At 37.0% G+C, this 15,618-nt stretch overlaps 1 protein-coding gene across 2 annotated transcripts in view; it reads right to left on the reverse strand.

Annotated features, from left to right (window-relative positions):
• Positions 1–7,104: 7,104 nt before the first annotated feature.
• The window catches only part of PAWR (pro-apoptotic WT1 regulator), a 90,743-nt gene continuing 82,229 nt past the window's right edge, over positions 7,105–15,618 (reverse strand). For both annotated transcript variants that reach the window (XM_008004113.3, XM_073020967.1), the window contains 2 exons: positions 15,186–15,290; positions 7,105–10,317 (listed from right to left, as the gene is read on the reverse strand). In XM_008004113.3, coding sequence (XP_008002304.3) covers positions 10,231–10,317; positions 15,186–15,290 — 192 coding nt within the window. In that variant the 3' untranslated portion in view covers positions 7,105–10,230. The remainder of the gene's footprint in view (positions 10,318–15,185; positions 15,291–15,618) is intronic.

Here is a 15,618-nt window from a genome sequence, read left to right on the forward strand (position 1 = left end):
AGAAACAAGCATATTTCTGTCATCATCTTAAAATTTTTCAGTGAAAGTACAAGTTGGAGTCCGGTAACGGTGGCTCACACCTGTAATCCCAGCACTCTGAGAGGCCAAGGCGGGCAGATCACCCGAGGTCAGGAGTTCAAGACCGGGCTGGCCAACACGGTGAAACCCCGTTTCTACTAAAAATACAAAAGTTAGTCAGGCGTGGTGGCAGGTGCCTGTAATTCCAGCTACTTCGGAATTGAGACAAAAGAATTGCTTGAACCCAGGAGGCGGAGGTTGCACTACCCGAGATGGTGCCACCGCACTCCAGCCTGGGCGACAGAGCAAGATTCTGTCTCATAAAAAAAAAAAAAAAATAGTACAAGTTGGAGAATGTTTCAAAGTCCTTACAGACTTTACAATTAAAAACTCCATAAATGGGCCATGTGCAGTGCCTCATGCCTGTAATCCCAGCACTTTGGGAGGCTGAGGTGGGTGGATCACCTGAAGTCAGGAGTTCAAGACCAGCTTGACCAACATGGAGAAACCCCATCTCTACTAAATACAAAAATTAGCCAGGTGTGGTGGTGGGCACCTGTAGTCCCAGCTACTCGGGAGGCTGAGGCAGGAGAACTGCTTGAACCGGGAGGCAGAGGTTGCAGTGAACTGAGATTGTGCCACTGCACTCCAGCCTGGGAAACAAAGCAAGGCTCTATCTGGAAAAAACAAAAAACAAACAAACAAAAAAAAACAACAAACCTCCATAAATGCCCTGTTTTTTATACCATCTAATAGTTTAGATGGTTATCAGGTTTTAATTGTCTGCAAAAGAAGGTAACTCTTAATTCCAGGTCCTGAAAAGGAAATATACAAGATGAGATTGGAACCTCTTATTGCCAGAAAACAAGGAAGTTATTGATAACCAAAATGATACAGGAACCAACTTGCAGAGGCTTCCACTGGCCAAAGATGAGACAATTTGGACATAAAAAGTAATTACTGCAATGGAGTAAAGCTCATGAAATAAAAAACTCATTACTTACCTTTGGAGGTTACTAAGGCTATAGCCCATTATTATAAAATTGGTAAAGAATCAGTATGATTTTATCTTTCTTGTATTTTAGGGAAACCAAGCAGTTGATGAGAAAAGTTTCTCTAAAGAACTCCAACTACTCATGTAAATGAATCACAGAATTGGAAAACTATCAATTTGCAATACCTAAACACATAACAGATGTGAGCAATCATCAATGTTTGCTAAAATTATTACACAAAAGGTTGATGGGGAGCTTTCAAACAGAGCAGATTCAGATAAGATTCAGATGCTTATCTTAATCTGCTTATCAATCTTAGTATCATTAAAAATGAGACAACCAGACATTATGTGTCCTCTGATGTAATTCAGTTGGAAGCACTCACCACTTATTGAATCTAATAAAGGTTCTACATCTAACAATTAGCAGAAAATAGAGGTTGACAGAGGGATACATTGATACCACAGATACAGTGACATTCAGAATGTGGGAAATTCTGTAGAGCAAATGATCTAACTTCTTCAATTTGAAAAATGGTCTAAGAATGGCGAAGAAGGAATAATTTATAGGTTAAAAAAGACGCGAAAGACACACTAATAAAATGCAATAGGTGACCCTCATTTGAATTCTTAACCAACACTGAAAGGACAACTTTAGAGGCATCTGGAGGAAATCTGAACACAAAGTATTAGATGATGTGACAGTCATAAGAAAAATGGACCTCTCAGATCTCCAACTTTAGGGTGGGTAATTGACTGGCAGTTCCAGTCACTGTGGTCTGAATCCACCCTGGTATTCAGCTGAGGGCACATGTCCTACTGGCTGCTCCGTGCCAACAAATGAGCATTGCAGGATTACAATGGCACGCCCATTACTACAAGATGTGAGACTGCTCAGAAGTGGGCATATTTGGTTTGAGGACTCCCAAACAGCCTTGTTAAAACTTTTTTAGAACTACTGCTGTAGTTTGGTTTGACCTCCTCCAAATCTCATGTTGAAATTTTATTCCCAATATTGGAGATAGGGCCTAGTGGCAGGTGTCTCGGTCATGGTTGCAGATGCTTCATAAAGAGCTTGGTGCCATGCTCAAGGTAATGAGTTCTCACTCTATAGTTCATAAGAGCTGGTTGTTTAAGTGCTAAGGCCTCCTTTTCTCCCTCTCTTCCATCCTCTCTTGCCATGTGACACGGTGGCTCCCCTTCCTCTTCTACTGTGAGTGGAAGCAGCCTGAAGCCTTCACTCAAGTGTTGGTTGGGGTCAAATAATTTGTATTTCTAACAGGTTACTAAGTGAAGTCAATGCTACTAGTGTCAGAAACACACTTTAAGAACCACTGGCAAAACATTTAATAAGACAATTCCATGATAAAAGTGTATCATAGCATAAAACCACAAAACTGTGCAGTCAAAGACTAGTTTTATGATACAATGTCATCTTACCAATCTGTACACTCCACAAGTTTTTAAAAATTAATATATAAAGCACCTAACACAGCCCTGCACATACGGCTACTGAATTATTAATGTTATTATGCTGTAAGTTATGGTTAAAGTTGTGCTCAAATTGTTACTTGAGACACTTTGCTTCATTGAAACTATATTGATTTTTGGCCAGGCGCGGTGGCTCACGCCTGTAATCCCAGCACTTTTGGAGGCCGAGGCAGGCGGATTGCCAGGTCAGGAGATCGAGACCATTCTGGCTAATACTGTGAAACGCTGTCTCTACTAAAAATACAAAAAATTAGCCGGGCGAGGTGGCGGGCGCCTGTAGTCCCAGCTACTTGGGAGGCTGAGGCAGGAGAATGGCGTGAACCCCAGAGGCGGAGCTTGCAGTGAGCCGAGATCATGCCACTGTACTCCAGCCTGAGTGATACTGTGAGACTCTGTCTCAAAAAATAAAAAAAACTATATTGATTTTTTTAATTTTTTATTTGAGTCTCGACCTCCTAGGCTCAAGCAATCCTTCCCCCTCAGCCTACCAAGCAGCAGGGACTACAGGTGCATGCCATCTTGCCCAGCTCATTTATTTTTTTGTACAGACGGCATAACCCTGTGTTATCCTGTTGGTATTACAGGCATGAGCCACTGCACCTAGCCAGGTATATTGGTTTTAAAAGGGTTACAAGAAACAAGATGCACTTTTAGGCCTCCTATAATCCTGCATTTCTAAAGTATCCATTTATTCATCTCATTAAAATTTTCACTGATTTAAACAACAGTTAATATGAACAGATCGACATAATTTTACTTTAAATTAATGTTGTTTATTGTCCTAAGCCATCCATACACAAAACGTTTAAAGTGTTATGGAAGGCTAACAGTTTTTCAACTTTTCTTAATACCATCAGATGAATGTATTCTTACCAAACATGATTTACGCATTTTTCAAATGTGGATTTCTTAGGCCTTTGACTGACAGCTTTAGGCCTTTGCACTACACAAAGAAAAATACACCTTTCTATTCATTTCTTAATAATGTGTTTACATAAAGCTAAAATGTCCACTGATGACATCATATACGTTTGGTTAATCACAGCAAATAGTTCACATTTTAAAGGAATGCAGATATTTGGATAGAAGCCTCTAACAATGTAAATATTGCAAATTTCAAGTTCCATAATATGTCTAAACAGGGATAGCAACTGATTATATGTGGATTAACAATAGTGAATAACTGAGCACATTTTAATGTGAACAACATACACAGCAGTCAAAACTTATTGTTTTTCCTATGTGTAAAGTAAAAATTCAATCTATCTTTAACTGGCTCACATTATTTTCATGTTGTTCAACTATTTGAAACAAAGAGCTTTTCCTTTCTTTAAAAGGATTTTGATTCAGTCATTAACAGATTTTTTAAAGTGACAGTAAAATTATGCATTTGGTCCAGGATTAAGAGGGAAGTTTTACTTGCTAGTTTCCTTTTTATCTGGTTAGACATCAAAATAAAATGAATGGACTGTAAAGGATCTTATAACCAGTCTCTCTCTTTAATATGAAGGTCCAATATTACATAATTCTTTACAAGGCTTGACCAGGAATGAAATGTAACCTCTTTTAAAGATGAAGAAAAACTGAAAGAATAAGATTAAGCAAATATGTGGGTAGTTTACAGCTGCTGATAGAACTGTGTGCACACGTGCATGCATGCATAAACACAAAGTGACTCTAGAAGGGAAAAAAACAGAGCTTGATGAAGTCTAAGATGAAAGGTTCCAGTTTCATTTGATTATGAGACCTTGGAAAAATTTACTGGCTTGCTAGTGAAATACGTTCTTACACAGGGACTTGAAGCGTTTATCTAAATAGACTGACTCAAGGATGCTTTTTCTCTTGTTAGACTTGTATGACATTACTGAGATTAATTTAGAGTTCTGAAGTAGAGAAGACTGATTAGCTTGTGCCTGTGTATCTGTGTATGAAGAATAACAAATTAAGACAAAAGGTTATGTAAACCATTTACTAAAAAAGTCTAAATTTTTATATTCCTAGGCCCCTACTCATCTTTTACAAACTTTGAAGGACCTGAAATTCTTTGGACACCATCAGATTTAGTTTATAATAGTTACGATTTTGAAGAAATTATTCATGTAGTTTTAAAACACAATAGAATTTTCAGTCAGGCTGAACTTTTGTGCACTTCCTCATTTATTCGAGAAACCCCACCATTAATGTATTTAGACCTTAACATGATGGCTTTGAGTCTTAAATCACTGTCCACCTAAAATAATATACCAAATAAAGATTTTAAAAGTGCTGCATATGGTTTCTGTAAGAGGTATATAAGTTAATTAGATTACCAGAATTACCCTTTAGCTTCAAAAGTAAAACTCATGGTCAGGATTTTACTGATAGTATAGGAAGAAAAAAAAACCACTGCTGAAAAATAAATGAAAAAATTTTTATTGAGTATTACTTTATACAGGCAAATTAAAAGTGAATCTATATTAAGCTGACTATTCCACAATAAAAACCTATACAATGGGAATAATCAAAGCTGTCTACACAATACTAATGTGTTCAATAAATTATCCAGATGTTTTTCTGCAAATATTTGGATTACCTGATTAGCTGATTCTTCAACAAAAGTTAAATTTTAGCTTTAATATGGTAGCAGCAGAATGCTACTTAAATTTAGAAGAAAAACATAAGAATAAAAACCCTGAATAGCACAGCCAAATCTTCCAAGAAATAAGTTCACCAAAAAAGTAACATACACCTATTTGGTATCCAGAGGAGGAAACAAAACACAGGCACTTAATCAACATTCACCAAGTGATCATCACTAACATTCTATTATTACCAGAGCAACTGTCAATATGTGAACTGTAGATCAGAACAGACTTACATATCTAAAAACAAACCAGTAATCAATAATATATACAGAAATATTAACTTGAAGTCACATTTAAATACCATCAAGTTTGGTGTATCTGATATAGACTGACTTCATTTCATCACTGCTATAAATTCCTTAAAAGTGTTCTTTTCCTAATGTAACATTATCTTTAAAAAATGGCAAGACATTTCCCAATATGCATCAGTTCTTTCACTCCACCATTCAGTAAATGTTGCAGCAAATTAAACAGAACCTGTTAACTAGATCTAAAAACAATGGCTGCATAATTAACACAAAGAAGTACTTTTGAGTAAACTATTCAGATTAGAGAGGCTAATGCTAACTAAGACTGCATTTTCTGCTACTGACATGCACTATATAGATCATACACTAAGATGGAAGGTTGGTCCATGTCCATTTATTTAAAGATTCTGTAACACCTATAATAGTATTTAATACAGCTCCCACAAACAATATTCCTCTCACATAGATGTAGTTATTTTTAGTGGGGATAAGGATATGACACATGCTACGAGATTCTAGCTAAGAAAATAAAAACAATATGGGCTCAGGTTTTCTTAGCAAGTTTTTGAACTGGGAAACAACCAACTTCCATATATCCAGGAGAAACTTAGCATGGGGCAACGTGCCTTAGTTGATGTGCCTGATAAGCAAACTGTTAGTTGTCTCTTAGTATTGTTTTCAGCTTAATGTAACAACAAAAGAAAGGTGTCACACTACTTCTCAGATAGTAACAACTGCAATCTTAGATTGTAATTGGGATTACAATTACAATCCCATGGGATATCCTTTATTAATGAAAGCACAGTTCCAATGCAAAAGTCAAGCTTTATGGTTACGTATCAGGATAGGTTCAGACCCAATATGACCATGTTTAGCACTAACTTTTAACATGTTAAAGTTCTGATTCCTGAATGTTTTTCTCACTTAATATATTCCCTCCAATGACAAGTTGTTGTGTTTGGCTTCTTATGCTGAAAATATATGCCTGAATCCTATAACAAGTTATTAACAGTATCATGAATAGTTATTAAATAAGTGCCAGCACTGCATGGAACTTACTGTCACCGACTCAGAACCATACAACTACATACATATGCACAAAAAAAAAAATCCCAAAGAGACCTATCATTGTACATATGAATACTGTCCAGGGTATCAGATCAATTATCAAATCCAAGGTCTCTGCTGTTTTATCTTACGGTGTTGAATATATGAATGCTTCCCTATTACACTGACTTTTCTGTATTATTTTCAAGAAATTATTAACTGGATTCAAAATCTTACACTTTTATTTCTAATTATAAAATCCAGATTAATCCAGAAAACACAAACCACACGTAACCGAGGTAGGTTTTTCACCTTAAGAATACATTGATTCTACCACAATTTAAAATTTTAAACATTGAAGAAAAAAAAAAAAAGACTACATTGCTCCATATACCTGCCTCTGGTACTTAATTTTCCGCATTTGAAACTACTTGAACAAGTGTGACAGTGCTAATCTACTATATTTAGTAAATCCCTTAGTACCTACAAATACACACCCAAAAGCCCTTTCCCCCTTCTCTAATGGTAACTGTTGTATAATAAAATTGCCAACAACTCTAGAAAGATGAAATAAAGATTACTGTAGCAATCTTCAATTAATTCATTTCAGAAATCAAGGAAGTCATGTTCATTTTAAATATGACAAACTTACTATTTTGAAAATGAGCTCATAAACACATTAGAACTTTGAATGTGCTTTATTATGCCACAAATTCCCAGGAGATTTAAGAAATAGTATTTCTGAACAGGAATAATAATTTCACAAATACTATCACTTTATTGACAATAGACAAGTCTTTTAGGGTAGTGCACATGTACTTAACATCTACCTTCTAACAATCTCAACACTTCTTATAAATTTTCAGGGGAAACTGCAGCAGAGCCTACTTTATTTTTCAATGGTTAGTGTAAAACTCTGTATGTAAAATAAATACGTATTTTAAGGAGATGGGAGAAGGACTGCATGTGAAATGCTTTGCCTAAGTTGTAAGGCTCTTGTCTTTACACTATCATTATGTTAACAAGGCCAAAATAAATCACTGCTAGAAATGTTCTCCCCAAAATTCTTAAACAGCTCAGTCTTCAAAAGTATTTAATAATTTTTTTTTTCTTTTGTGAGACAGAGTTTCACTCTTGTTGCCCAGGCTGGAGTGCAATGGTGCAATCTCAGCTCACCAAAACCTCCACCTCCTGGGTTTTCAAGCGATTCTCCTGCCTCAGCCTCCCAAGTAGCCGGGACTACAGGCATGCGCCACCACACCCGGCTAATTTTGTATTTTTAGTAGAGTCAGGGTTTCTCCATGTTGGTCAAGCTGGTCTCGAACTCCCAACCTCTGGTGATCCGCCCACCTCGGCCTCCCAAAGTGCTGGGATTACAGGCGTGAGCCGTTGCGCCCAGCCTAATTGATATAATTTTTTAAAGTGAAATGAAGTGTTCCTTTATTTACATATGAATTAAATAGAAAATTCAAAGTAATTTTTTAAATAAAACCCCACATACTAATACATTTTAAGGTTGGATACTAACAGCATTTTCACAAGATCCAAAGTGTGGATGAGGAACTAGGAAATAAGGACATGTGTGGCACATAACTAAGGGTAACTAAAGAAAGGTGAGTACCTCACAACCAAAAGCAGCTAACTATGCCTGGCATACCACCCTATCATGTGGGCAGCAGATCACTGTTCCCATGCTAGGAAAGAGCCTCCAAGAAGGGAAGCCCTTATGCAGTAATTCTGCAACTATATTAAATTTGGTAATTTAACATTAAACTTTTTCGTGAGCAGTGAATACACACATGGTCATATAAAAACCGCCCTGGAGACCAGGTTAATTATTAAATAAACTAAAAGGGGAGAAATGCTGGTAGATAGAATTATGTCAGTTCCAGGGTTTTCAATGGAATAAAGAAACAGCAGCAGCTGTTTCAAAACTAGGCTATGATCAGAAACCTCTGGAGCCCAGAGTCTAAAGCTAAACCTACATAGGCGCTACAGCCAGGGAGTTCTTTCTTTAAGTTCCTCAAGTGAGTCTGATGATCGGCCAAGCTCAAAACTTCTGAATTGGGGAAGGGAGAAAGCCAACCTAGGTAAATGTAGAGACTTTTAGAATTCAACATTTGGGCCAGGCGCGGTGGCTCACGCCTGTGATCCCAGCACTTGGGGAGGCCAAGGCGGGTGGATCACAAGGTCAGGAGATCGAGATCATCCTGGCTAACACGGTAAAACCCCGTCTCTACTAAAAATAAGAGAAATTAGCCGGGCGTGGTGACGGGTGCCTGTAGTCGCAGCGACTCGGGAGGCTGAGGCAGGAGAATGGCATGAACCCAGGAGGCGGAGCTTGCAGTTAGCCAAGATCATGCCACTATACTGCAGCCTGGGCAACAGAGTGAGACTCTGTCTCCAAAAGAAAAAAAATTCAACATTTGATACTTATCATTTACTCCACATTTTCCCCCAGCTGTCTCACCTTCTCTATTTTTCTAACAGTGAATAATAAAAGGGCTTGGCAAGTGAAGGAAAAAGTCAGTAGAGTACCCAAAATGGATTTGACTATACTCAAACCACTTTCACATATTAACTAGATAAAAGGATATCATACTGCTATTTGAAATTCAATCATTGAGCAAAAATGTCATAATGTCAATGTATTTTAAGGGAGGGGGGAGTTCTTAACATGAAAATGTAATATAAAAACAATTCTAATAATAATATTTAATACAAGAGAAAATTTGTATAATTCTTTAGAAGTAATTCTGTTTTTAAAATTTCAATGCTAGGAAGAAAATTCCTTAAAATTGAAATAGGGGAATATTCTCTCATATGAAAAAACTGTGTCACAGTGTTATTCTTCAACTTAGAAATCAGGCAAAGTATTTTAGTACTATTTCTCCTTACATATTGTTTCGTATAAATGTTTTAAGTATGAATGACATTTTGGTTTTTATTTTAGTGTGCATGCTAATATAATAAAAATATGGATTTTTTTCTCCTACACTGACTTCGTACACTTTCCAGGCCTGAAGAACAAACAACTTTTAAAATATCCTATGTTCACTTGCAAACCTTAGAACAATTAAAAAAAAAAGTAGTACCTACATAAGAAATTTTACATTAAAATTACAATTGTATGTTTTTCAGGAGTTAAAGTGATTCAATTTTTCAATATTCAAACATAAAATAGTAAATTTTTATTTACTATAGCGCAATTCAAGTATTCTCTTAAATTTATATTTAATCGACTAGAACATGACAGTGACTTTATAAGAGCTTTCCTTTTAAAAGGTTGCTGTTACACAAAAGTATGACTCTATTACTCTAAATGCTTAGAATAAGTGGAAAGAAATGACAGTAGACAAAAACCTTTATGAGTGAGTCATCAACACATAAAAGGTTGCACACATCAGTAATAAGGCATGTGTAGGTAATATCCCAAAAGTATTTAAACTCATGTAAACAAAGACTATGTATATTCCTAAGGGAGAAAAGGTACTACCAAAGATGAAATATATTCAAATGGCTGTGACTTTAAACCATGTATTAGTTGAATACCACACAAAACCAAAAAGGTATTATCTATCATTTAATAACTGAAAGATATTACTTATTTGTGAGATAAAAGGTGGATGCTTTTTTTAAAACCAATAATGAAAAAGAAGTATTTTGAAAACAAACATCCATTTTCTAGAAATAAATATACATGCTTAGTTATTTTAATGTATTGCAGCATAGGAATATTGTGCTAGCATTGACCATAACATTCAATCAGTAGTTTAAAATATTTTTTCCACACTGAGTCTTGAATCTTCTACCTGGTCAGCTGACCAACAACTTTCAAAAGAGTTTTATTTTCCTGCTTTAGCTGTTCATTTTCATCTTCTATGTCATCTAGGTCCTTAAGAAAAAAAAAAAGATACTTTAAAAATACTTAAAAATATTTGACAAGAGATGAAAACACTTAATATACATTCAAAAATAATTCATACAACCAATTAATTTGGAAATGAGGGTAAGCTCTGAAAACAACTTTAGATGTAATATGTCCCACCAAAAATGAGCATCCATTACTTAAATCTTCATTCTTATAACAAGTCTATAGGCCAACTCTTAAAGATCTTTCAGTTTTTCTAAGGAAGCCAAAAGTCAGAACTTTAAAATTGTGAATCTTCCAATTTTCAATCATCATAAATAAGTTAGTTTTTTAGCTAAACAAACTCCACTTCCCTTCCCTAAAACTGAGGCAAAAAAAAAAAAAAACTATCCATGCAAGCCATATGTGGTATTGAGCCCTAGGTTGCAACCTTGTATCAAATTGGGCATCAAAAGGTGCAGGTACAAGTTCTAGATGCACTCCTACCACTTTGTCTGATCTTTAAAGGTGTACAATGGGGAAAACACTCTGGGGAGGCGACAAAACTGAGGCCTACAAAAAAGGGGATCTGGAGTATAGAGAGTTGATCTGGATCAATTTATATGTTGGACTTTTCTACGACATTTTGAAGCAAAGGTTTTAGCGCTAAAAATAACTCAAAGCCACTAAATTAAGTATTCGCTCTCCAGCTTTAAAAGCATATGATCCACCTCTTTTTTCCCTGTATTAATCCTTGTCCCAAATACACAACCATCTGGTTAAAAAAAAATTCACCATAAGTTTTAGTTACAAGAAATGTTATTTCAAGACAGACTCTTTACTGTTAAAGAAGCAGACATTTTTAGATTTATTCTTGCAGTTTAAAGTTTGATGTAATCAATTTGAATCACTGCTATAGTATAAAAGCTTTCTAATACATTTAATATATTGCCTTTGGATAATTAGGTAAATTATTTTAAAATTTACAAGATCAGAATTTGCATTTATTTACAAACTAAATGAATAATGTTGGGAAACATTTGTTTACACAATAAAAAATATGGGATTTCTAAAATTACCACAGTTGAAATCTACCTAAAATTTAGAATTAAATGATAAAACATATTCATGTACCATTATTAGATTATAAACTCTATGAAGGCAGGGGTTTTATTATTCTTAAGGCCCACAGTGCCTAAGACAGTTCAAACCCATCAAGGGCATCAAAAATATTTGCAGAAACAGGTTGGGCGTGGTGGCTCACACCTGTAATCCCAGCACTTTGGGAGGCTGAGGCAGGCGGATCTCTTGAGGTCAGGAGTTCAAGACCAGCCTGGCCAACATGCTGAAACCCCATCTCTACTAAAAATACAAAAAATAGCCAGGTGTGGTGGCTCATGCCTGTAATTGCAGCTACTCAGGAGGCTGAGGCAGAAGAATCACCTGAACCCAGGAGGCGGAGGTTGCAGTTAGCCAAGATTGCGCCACTGCACTCCGGCCTGAGCAACAGAATAATGTAATCAAAAAAAAAAAAAACCTTTTCCTGTCTGCCTATACACCCCAAAGAAAATAAATCCTTCTATCAAAAAGACATATGCATGTGTATGTTCACTGCTGTGCCATTCACAACATCAAAGACATGGAATCAACCCAAGTGTGGTACATATATGTCATGGCATACTATAAAGCAAAAATAATAATAATAAATATTTGTGGAAACAGATAACCTACAGAATGGGAGAAGATACTCACGAACTATGCATCCGAAAAAGGTCTAATATCCAGAATCAACAAGGAACTTAAATCAACAAGCAAAACACTATACAATCCCATTAAAAAAGGGCAAAGGACATAACAGACACTTCTTAAAAGAAGACATATGGCATGGTGTATGTAATCCCTCACACCTGTAATCCTAGCACTTTGGGAGGCTAAGTCGAGCAGATCACTTGAGGTCAGACCAGCCAGGCCAACACATGGTGAAACCCCATCTCCACTAAAAATACAAAAATTAGATGGCCGTGGTGGCACATGCTTGTAATACCAGCTACTTGGGAGGCTAAGGCAGGAGGATCGCTTGAACTCAGGAGGCAGAGGTTGCAGTGAGCTGAGATTACTCCACTGCACTCCAGCCTGGGTGATAGAGGAAGACTCTGTCTCAAAAAACAAAAACAAAACAAAAACACAAAACAAAAAGAAGACATACAAGCGGCCAAGAAACATGAAAAAATACTCAGTATCACTAACCAGAGAAATGCAAGTCAAAATCACGAGATACCAACTCACAGCAGTTGTGACGGTTAATATGAAGTGTCAACTTGATTAGCCAGTCAAAAATTGCTATTAGTAAAAAGTTAAAAGACAACAGATGCTGGTGAGGCTGCAGAGAAAAGGGAATGCTTATACACTGTGGTGGGAATATAAATTAGTCCAGCCACCGTAACAAGCAGTTTGGAGATTTTTCAAAGAACTTAAAACAGAACTATCATTAGACCCAGCAATCCCATTACTGTCTATATACCAAAAGAAAATAAATCTTTCTATCAAAAAGACATATGAATGTGTATGTTCACTGCTGCACCATTCACAATATCAAAGACATGTAATCAACCCAAGTGTCCATCAACAGTAGATTAAATGAAGAAAATGTGGTACATATATGTCATGGCATAGTATAAAGCCACAAAAAATAATGAAATCATGTCCTCTGCAGCAACATGGATAGAGGTGGAGGCCAGAATCCTAAGCAAATTAACTCAAAAACAGGAAACCAAATACTGCATGTTCTCACTTGTAAGCGGGAGCTTACGAGTGAAAGCTTACACTGAGCACACATGGATATAAATATGGGAATAGACACTGTGGACTACTAAAGGGCAGAGGAAGGTGGCATAGGTTAAAAAAAGTTACCTGTCAGGTATTATGCTCACTACCAGGGTGATGGGATCTGTATTCCAAACCTCATAATCACACAATACTCCCATGTAACAAATCTGCACATGTACCCCCTGTATCTAAAATACAAAGTGAACTTTTTTTTTAATTTAACATTTTTAAATTTTTTTAATTTAGAATTTCTTAGATCAAATTCTAACACCAATATAGGAGTACTTGTATTTTGAGATGGGAGTCTCGCACTTTTGTCCAGGCTGGAGTGGAGTGATGTGTCTTGGTTCACTGCAAGCTCTGCCTCTCGGGTTCACGCCATTCTTCTGCCTCAGCCTCCCGAGTAGCTGGGACTAGAGGCGCCCATCACCACGCCCGGCTAATTTTCTGTATTTTCAGTGGAGACGGGATTTCACCGTGTTAGCCAGGATGCTCTTGATCTCCTGACCTCATGATCCGCCCAACTCAGCCTTCCAAAGTGCTGTGATTACAGGCGTGAGCCACCACGCCCAGCCATAGGAGTACTTGTATTGGAACCAAAGATGAAAAGCAGTCTACAAAAAGTAGAAAGACTTAAAATACCTGAAGTCAAATACTGGCTCAGCTGATTACTCTATATGACTTTGAGCAAGTTAAATTCTGAGTTCCACTGTCCTCATATACAACCTATAGTTAATGCCTCAGAGCTTTATTAGAACAAGTCGGCATATGATGAAGCCTCTCTCTTTTTTCTCCTTTCATGGTTGGAGTTGAGACTGGATAGCGGATTTGCTACAGTTTTCCCTGAAGCAGACTTATTCTTTCCTCAATCTTAGCCAAAAGCCTTCTAAAAGGCAAAATTATGGAGTCTCTTCTCATCACTGTTACCTAATAAGCAATTACAACTGCTTCTAGCAAATAAATTCTGGGGCTGAAAACAAAAAGGAGAGTTAGCTACAAAGAATACAGGGCTAAGGCTAAACCTAAAGTTGGGGATGCATTAAGTACAAATGGAGAAAAAAAGTGAAGATACACAGACATCTGGAATTTCTTATAGTGATAAAGTACCAATTTTAGGGCCAGGCACAGTGGTTCACGCCTGTAATCCCAACACTTTGGGAGGCCGAAGAAGGCAGATCACTAGAGGTCAGGAGTTCGAGACCAGCCTGGCCAACATGGTGAAACCCCATCTCTCCTAAAAATACAAAAATTAGCCAGGAGTGGTGGCACGTGCCTGTAGTCCCAGCTACTCGGGAGGCTGAAGTAGGAGAATCGCTTGAACCCGGGAGGTGGGGGCTACAGTGAGCTGAGATCGCACCACTGAACTCCAGCCTGGGCAACAGAGAGAGACTCCATCTCAAAATAAATAAATAAATAAATAATAACAATAACAATAATAATAAAGAGTACCAATTTTACTTTTTTTTTTGGTGGGGGGACAGAGTCTTACTCTTGTTACCCAGGCTGGAGTGCGGTGGCACAATCTTGGCTCACCGCAACCTCCGCCTCCCGGGATCAAGCGATACTCCTGCCTCAACCTTCTGAGTAGTTGAGATTACAGGTGCCCACCGCCATGCCCAGCTAATTTTTCGTATTTTTAGTAGAGTTGCGGTTTCACCATGTTGACCAGGCTGGTCTCAAACTCCTGGCCTCAGGTGATCTGCCCTCCACAGCCTCCCAAAGTGCTGAGATTACAGGTGTGAGCCACCGTGCCTGGCCTATTTTAGTTATTTCTTGAGGCAACTCTCTGCCATTTCTCTTATGTTTGTGGTGGTGACAAAGCGCCTGTCACCTCCAGACTTTAACAAAACACAGAACAAATCCATAAATCAGTCTACCTCCAAAAGAATAAAATTAAGTGAGCTAAACTGGTAACTGCCCAAAGGAAATCAGTTTTTGGAAGAAAATGATACTTCTTACTAACTATTATTTCACTAACAAAAGAACAAAGTGAATAATGCAATTAATAATTTCTTCATATTTATATATTTTCATCGAATTGAAAAAAAAAAAACCCCTCCAAACCTGAAATATGGTGAAATACTTACTCTATTTAATAAATCAATTTCTTCTTTGAGTTTTCCAATCATTTCCTCTTTATCTTGCATCAGTCTCACAAGTCTTAGGTTTTCTTGTCTTTCTCGTACTACTTCCTGGTAGACACAATTTAAAAAACAGTAATTAGGAAGTAATTGGTTATTTATAATATTTCTAAATGGCATATATCTGCCAAGTTTGGTAAAATATCTTACATACATGAAGATTTCCAATGAATTCCTTAAAATATTTGGTGAAGGAACAAAGATTCCACCACAAAAGGAGAATGAGGGGAATACAGGAGCTGTTAGGATGCTCCTGGGTAAAGCTATGTTTATACAAGTCTTTAACAAAACTAATGTAACAGACTCAATGATTTAACTTCATGTGAGTGTGTATGTATGTGTGACAGTGTTTCGCTCTTGTCACCTAGGCTGGAGTGCA

The sequence above is a fragment of the Chlorocebus sabaeus genome, chromosome 11, assembly GCF_047675955.1.
Source record: "Chlorocebus sabaeus isolate Y175 chromosome 11, mChlSab1.0.hap1, whole genome shotgun sequence".
Taxonomy (NCBI): Eukaryota; Metazoa; Chordata; class Mammalia; order Primates; family Cercopithecidae; genus Chlorocebus; species Chlorocebus sabaeus.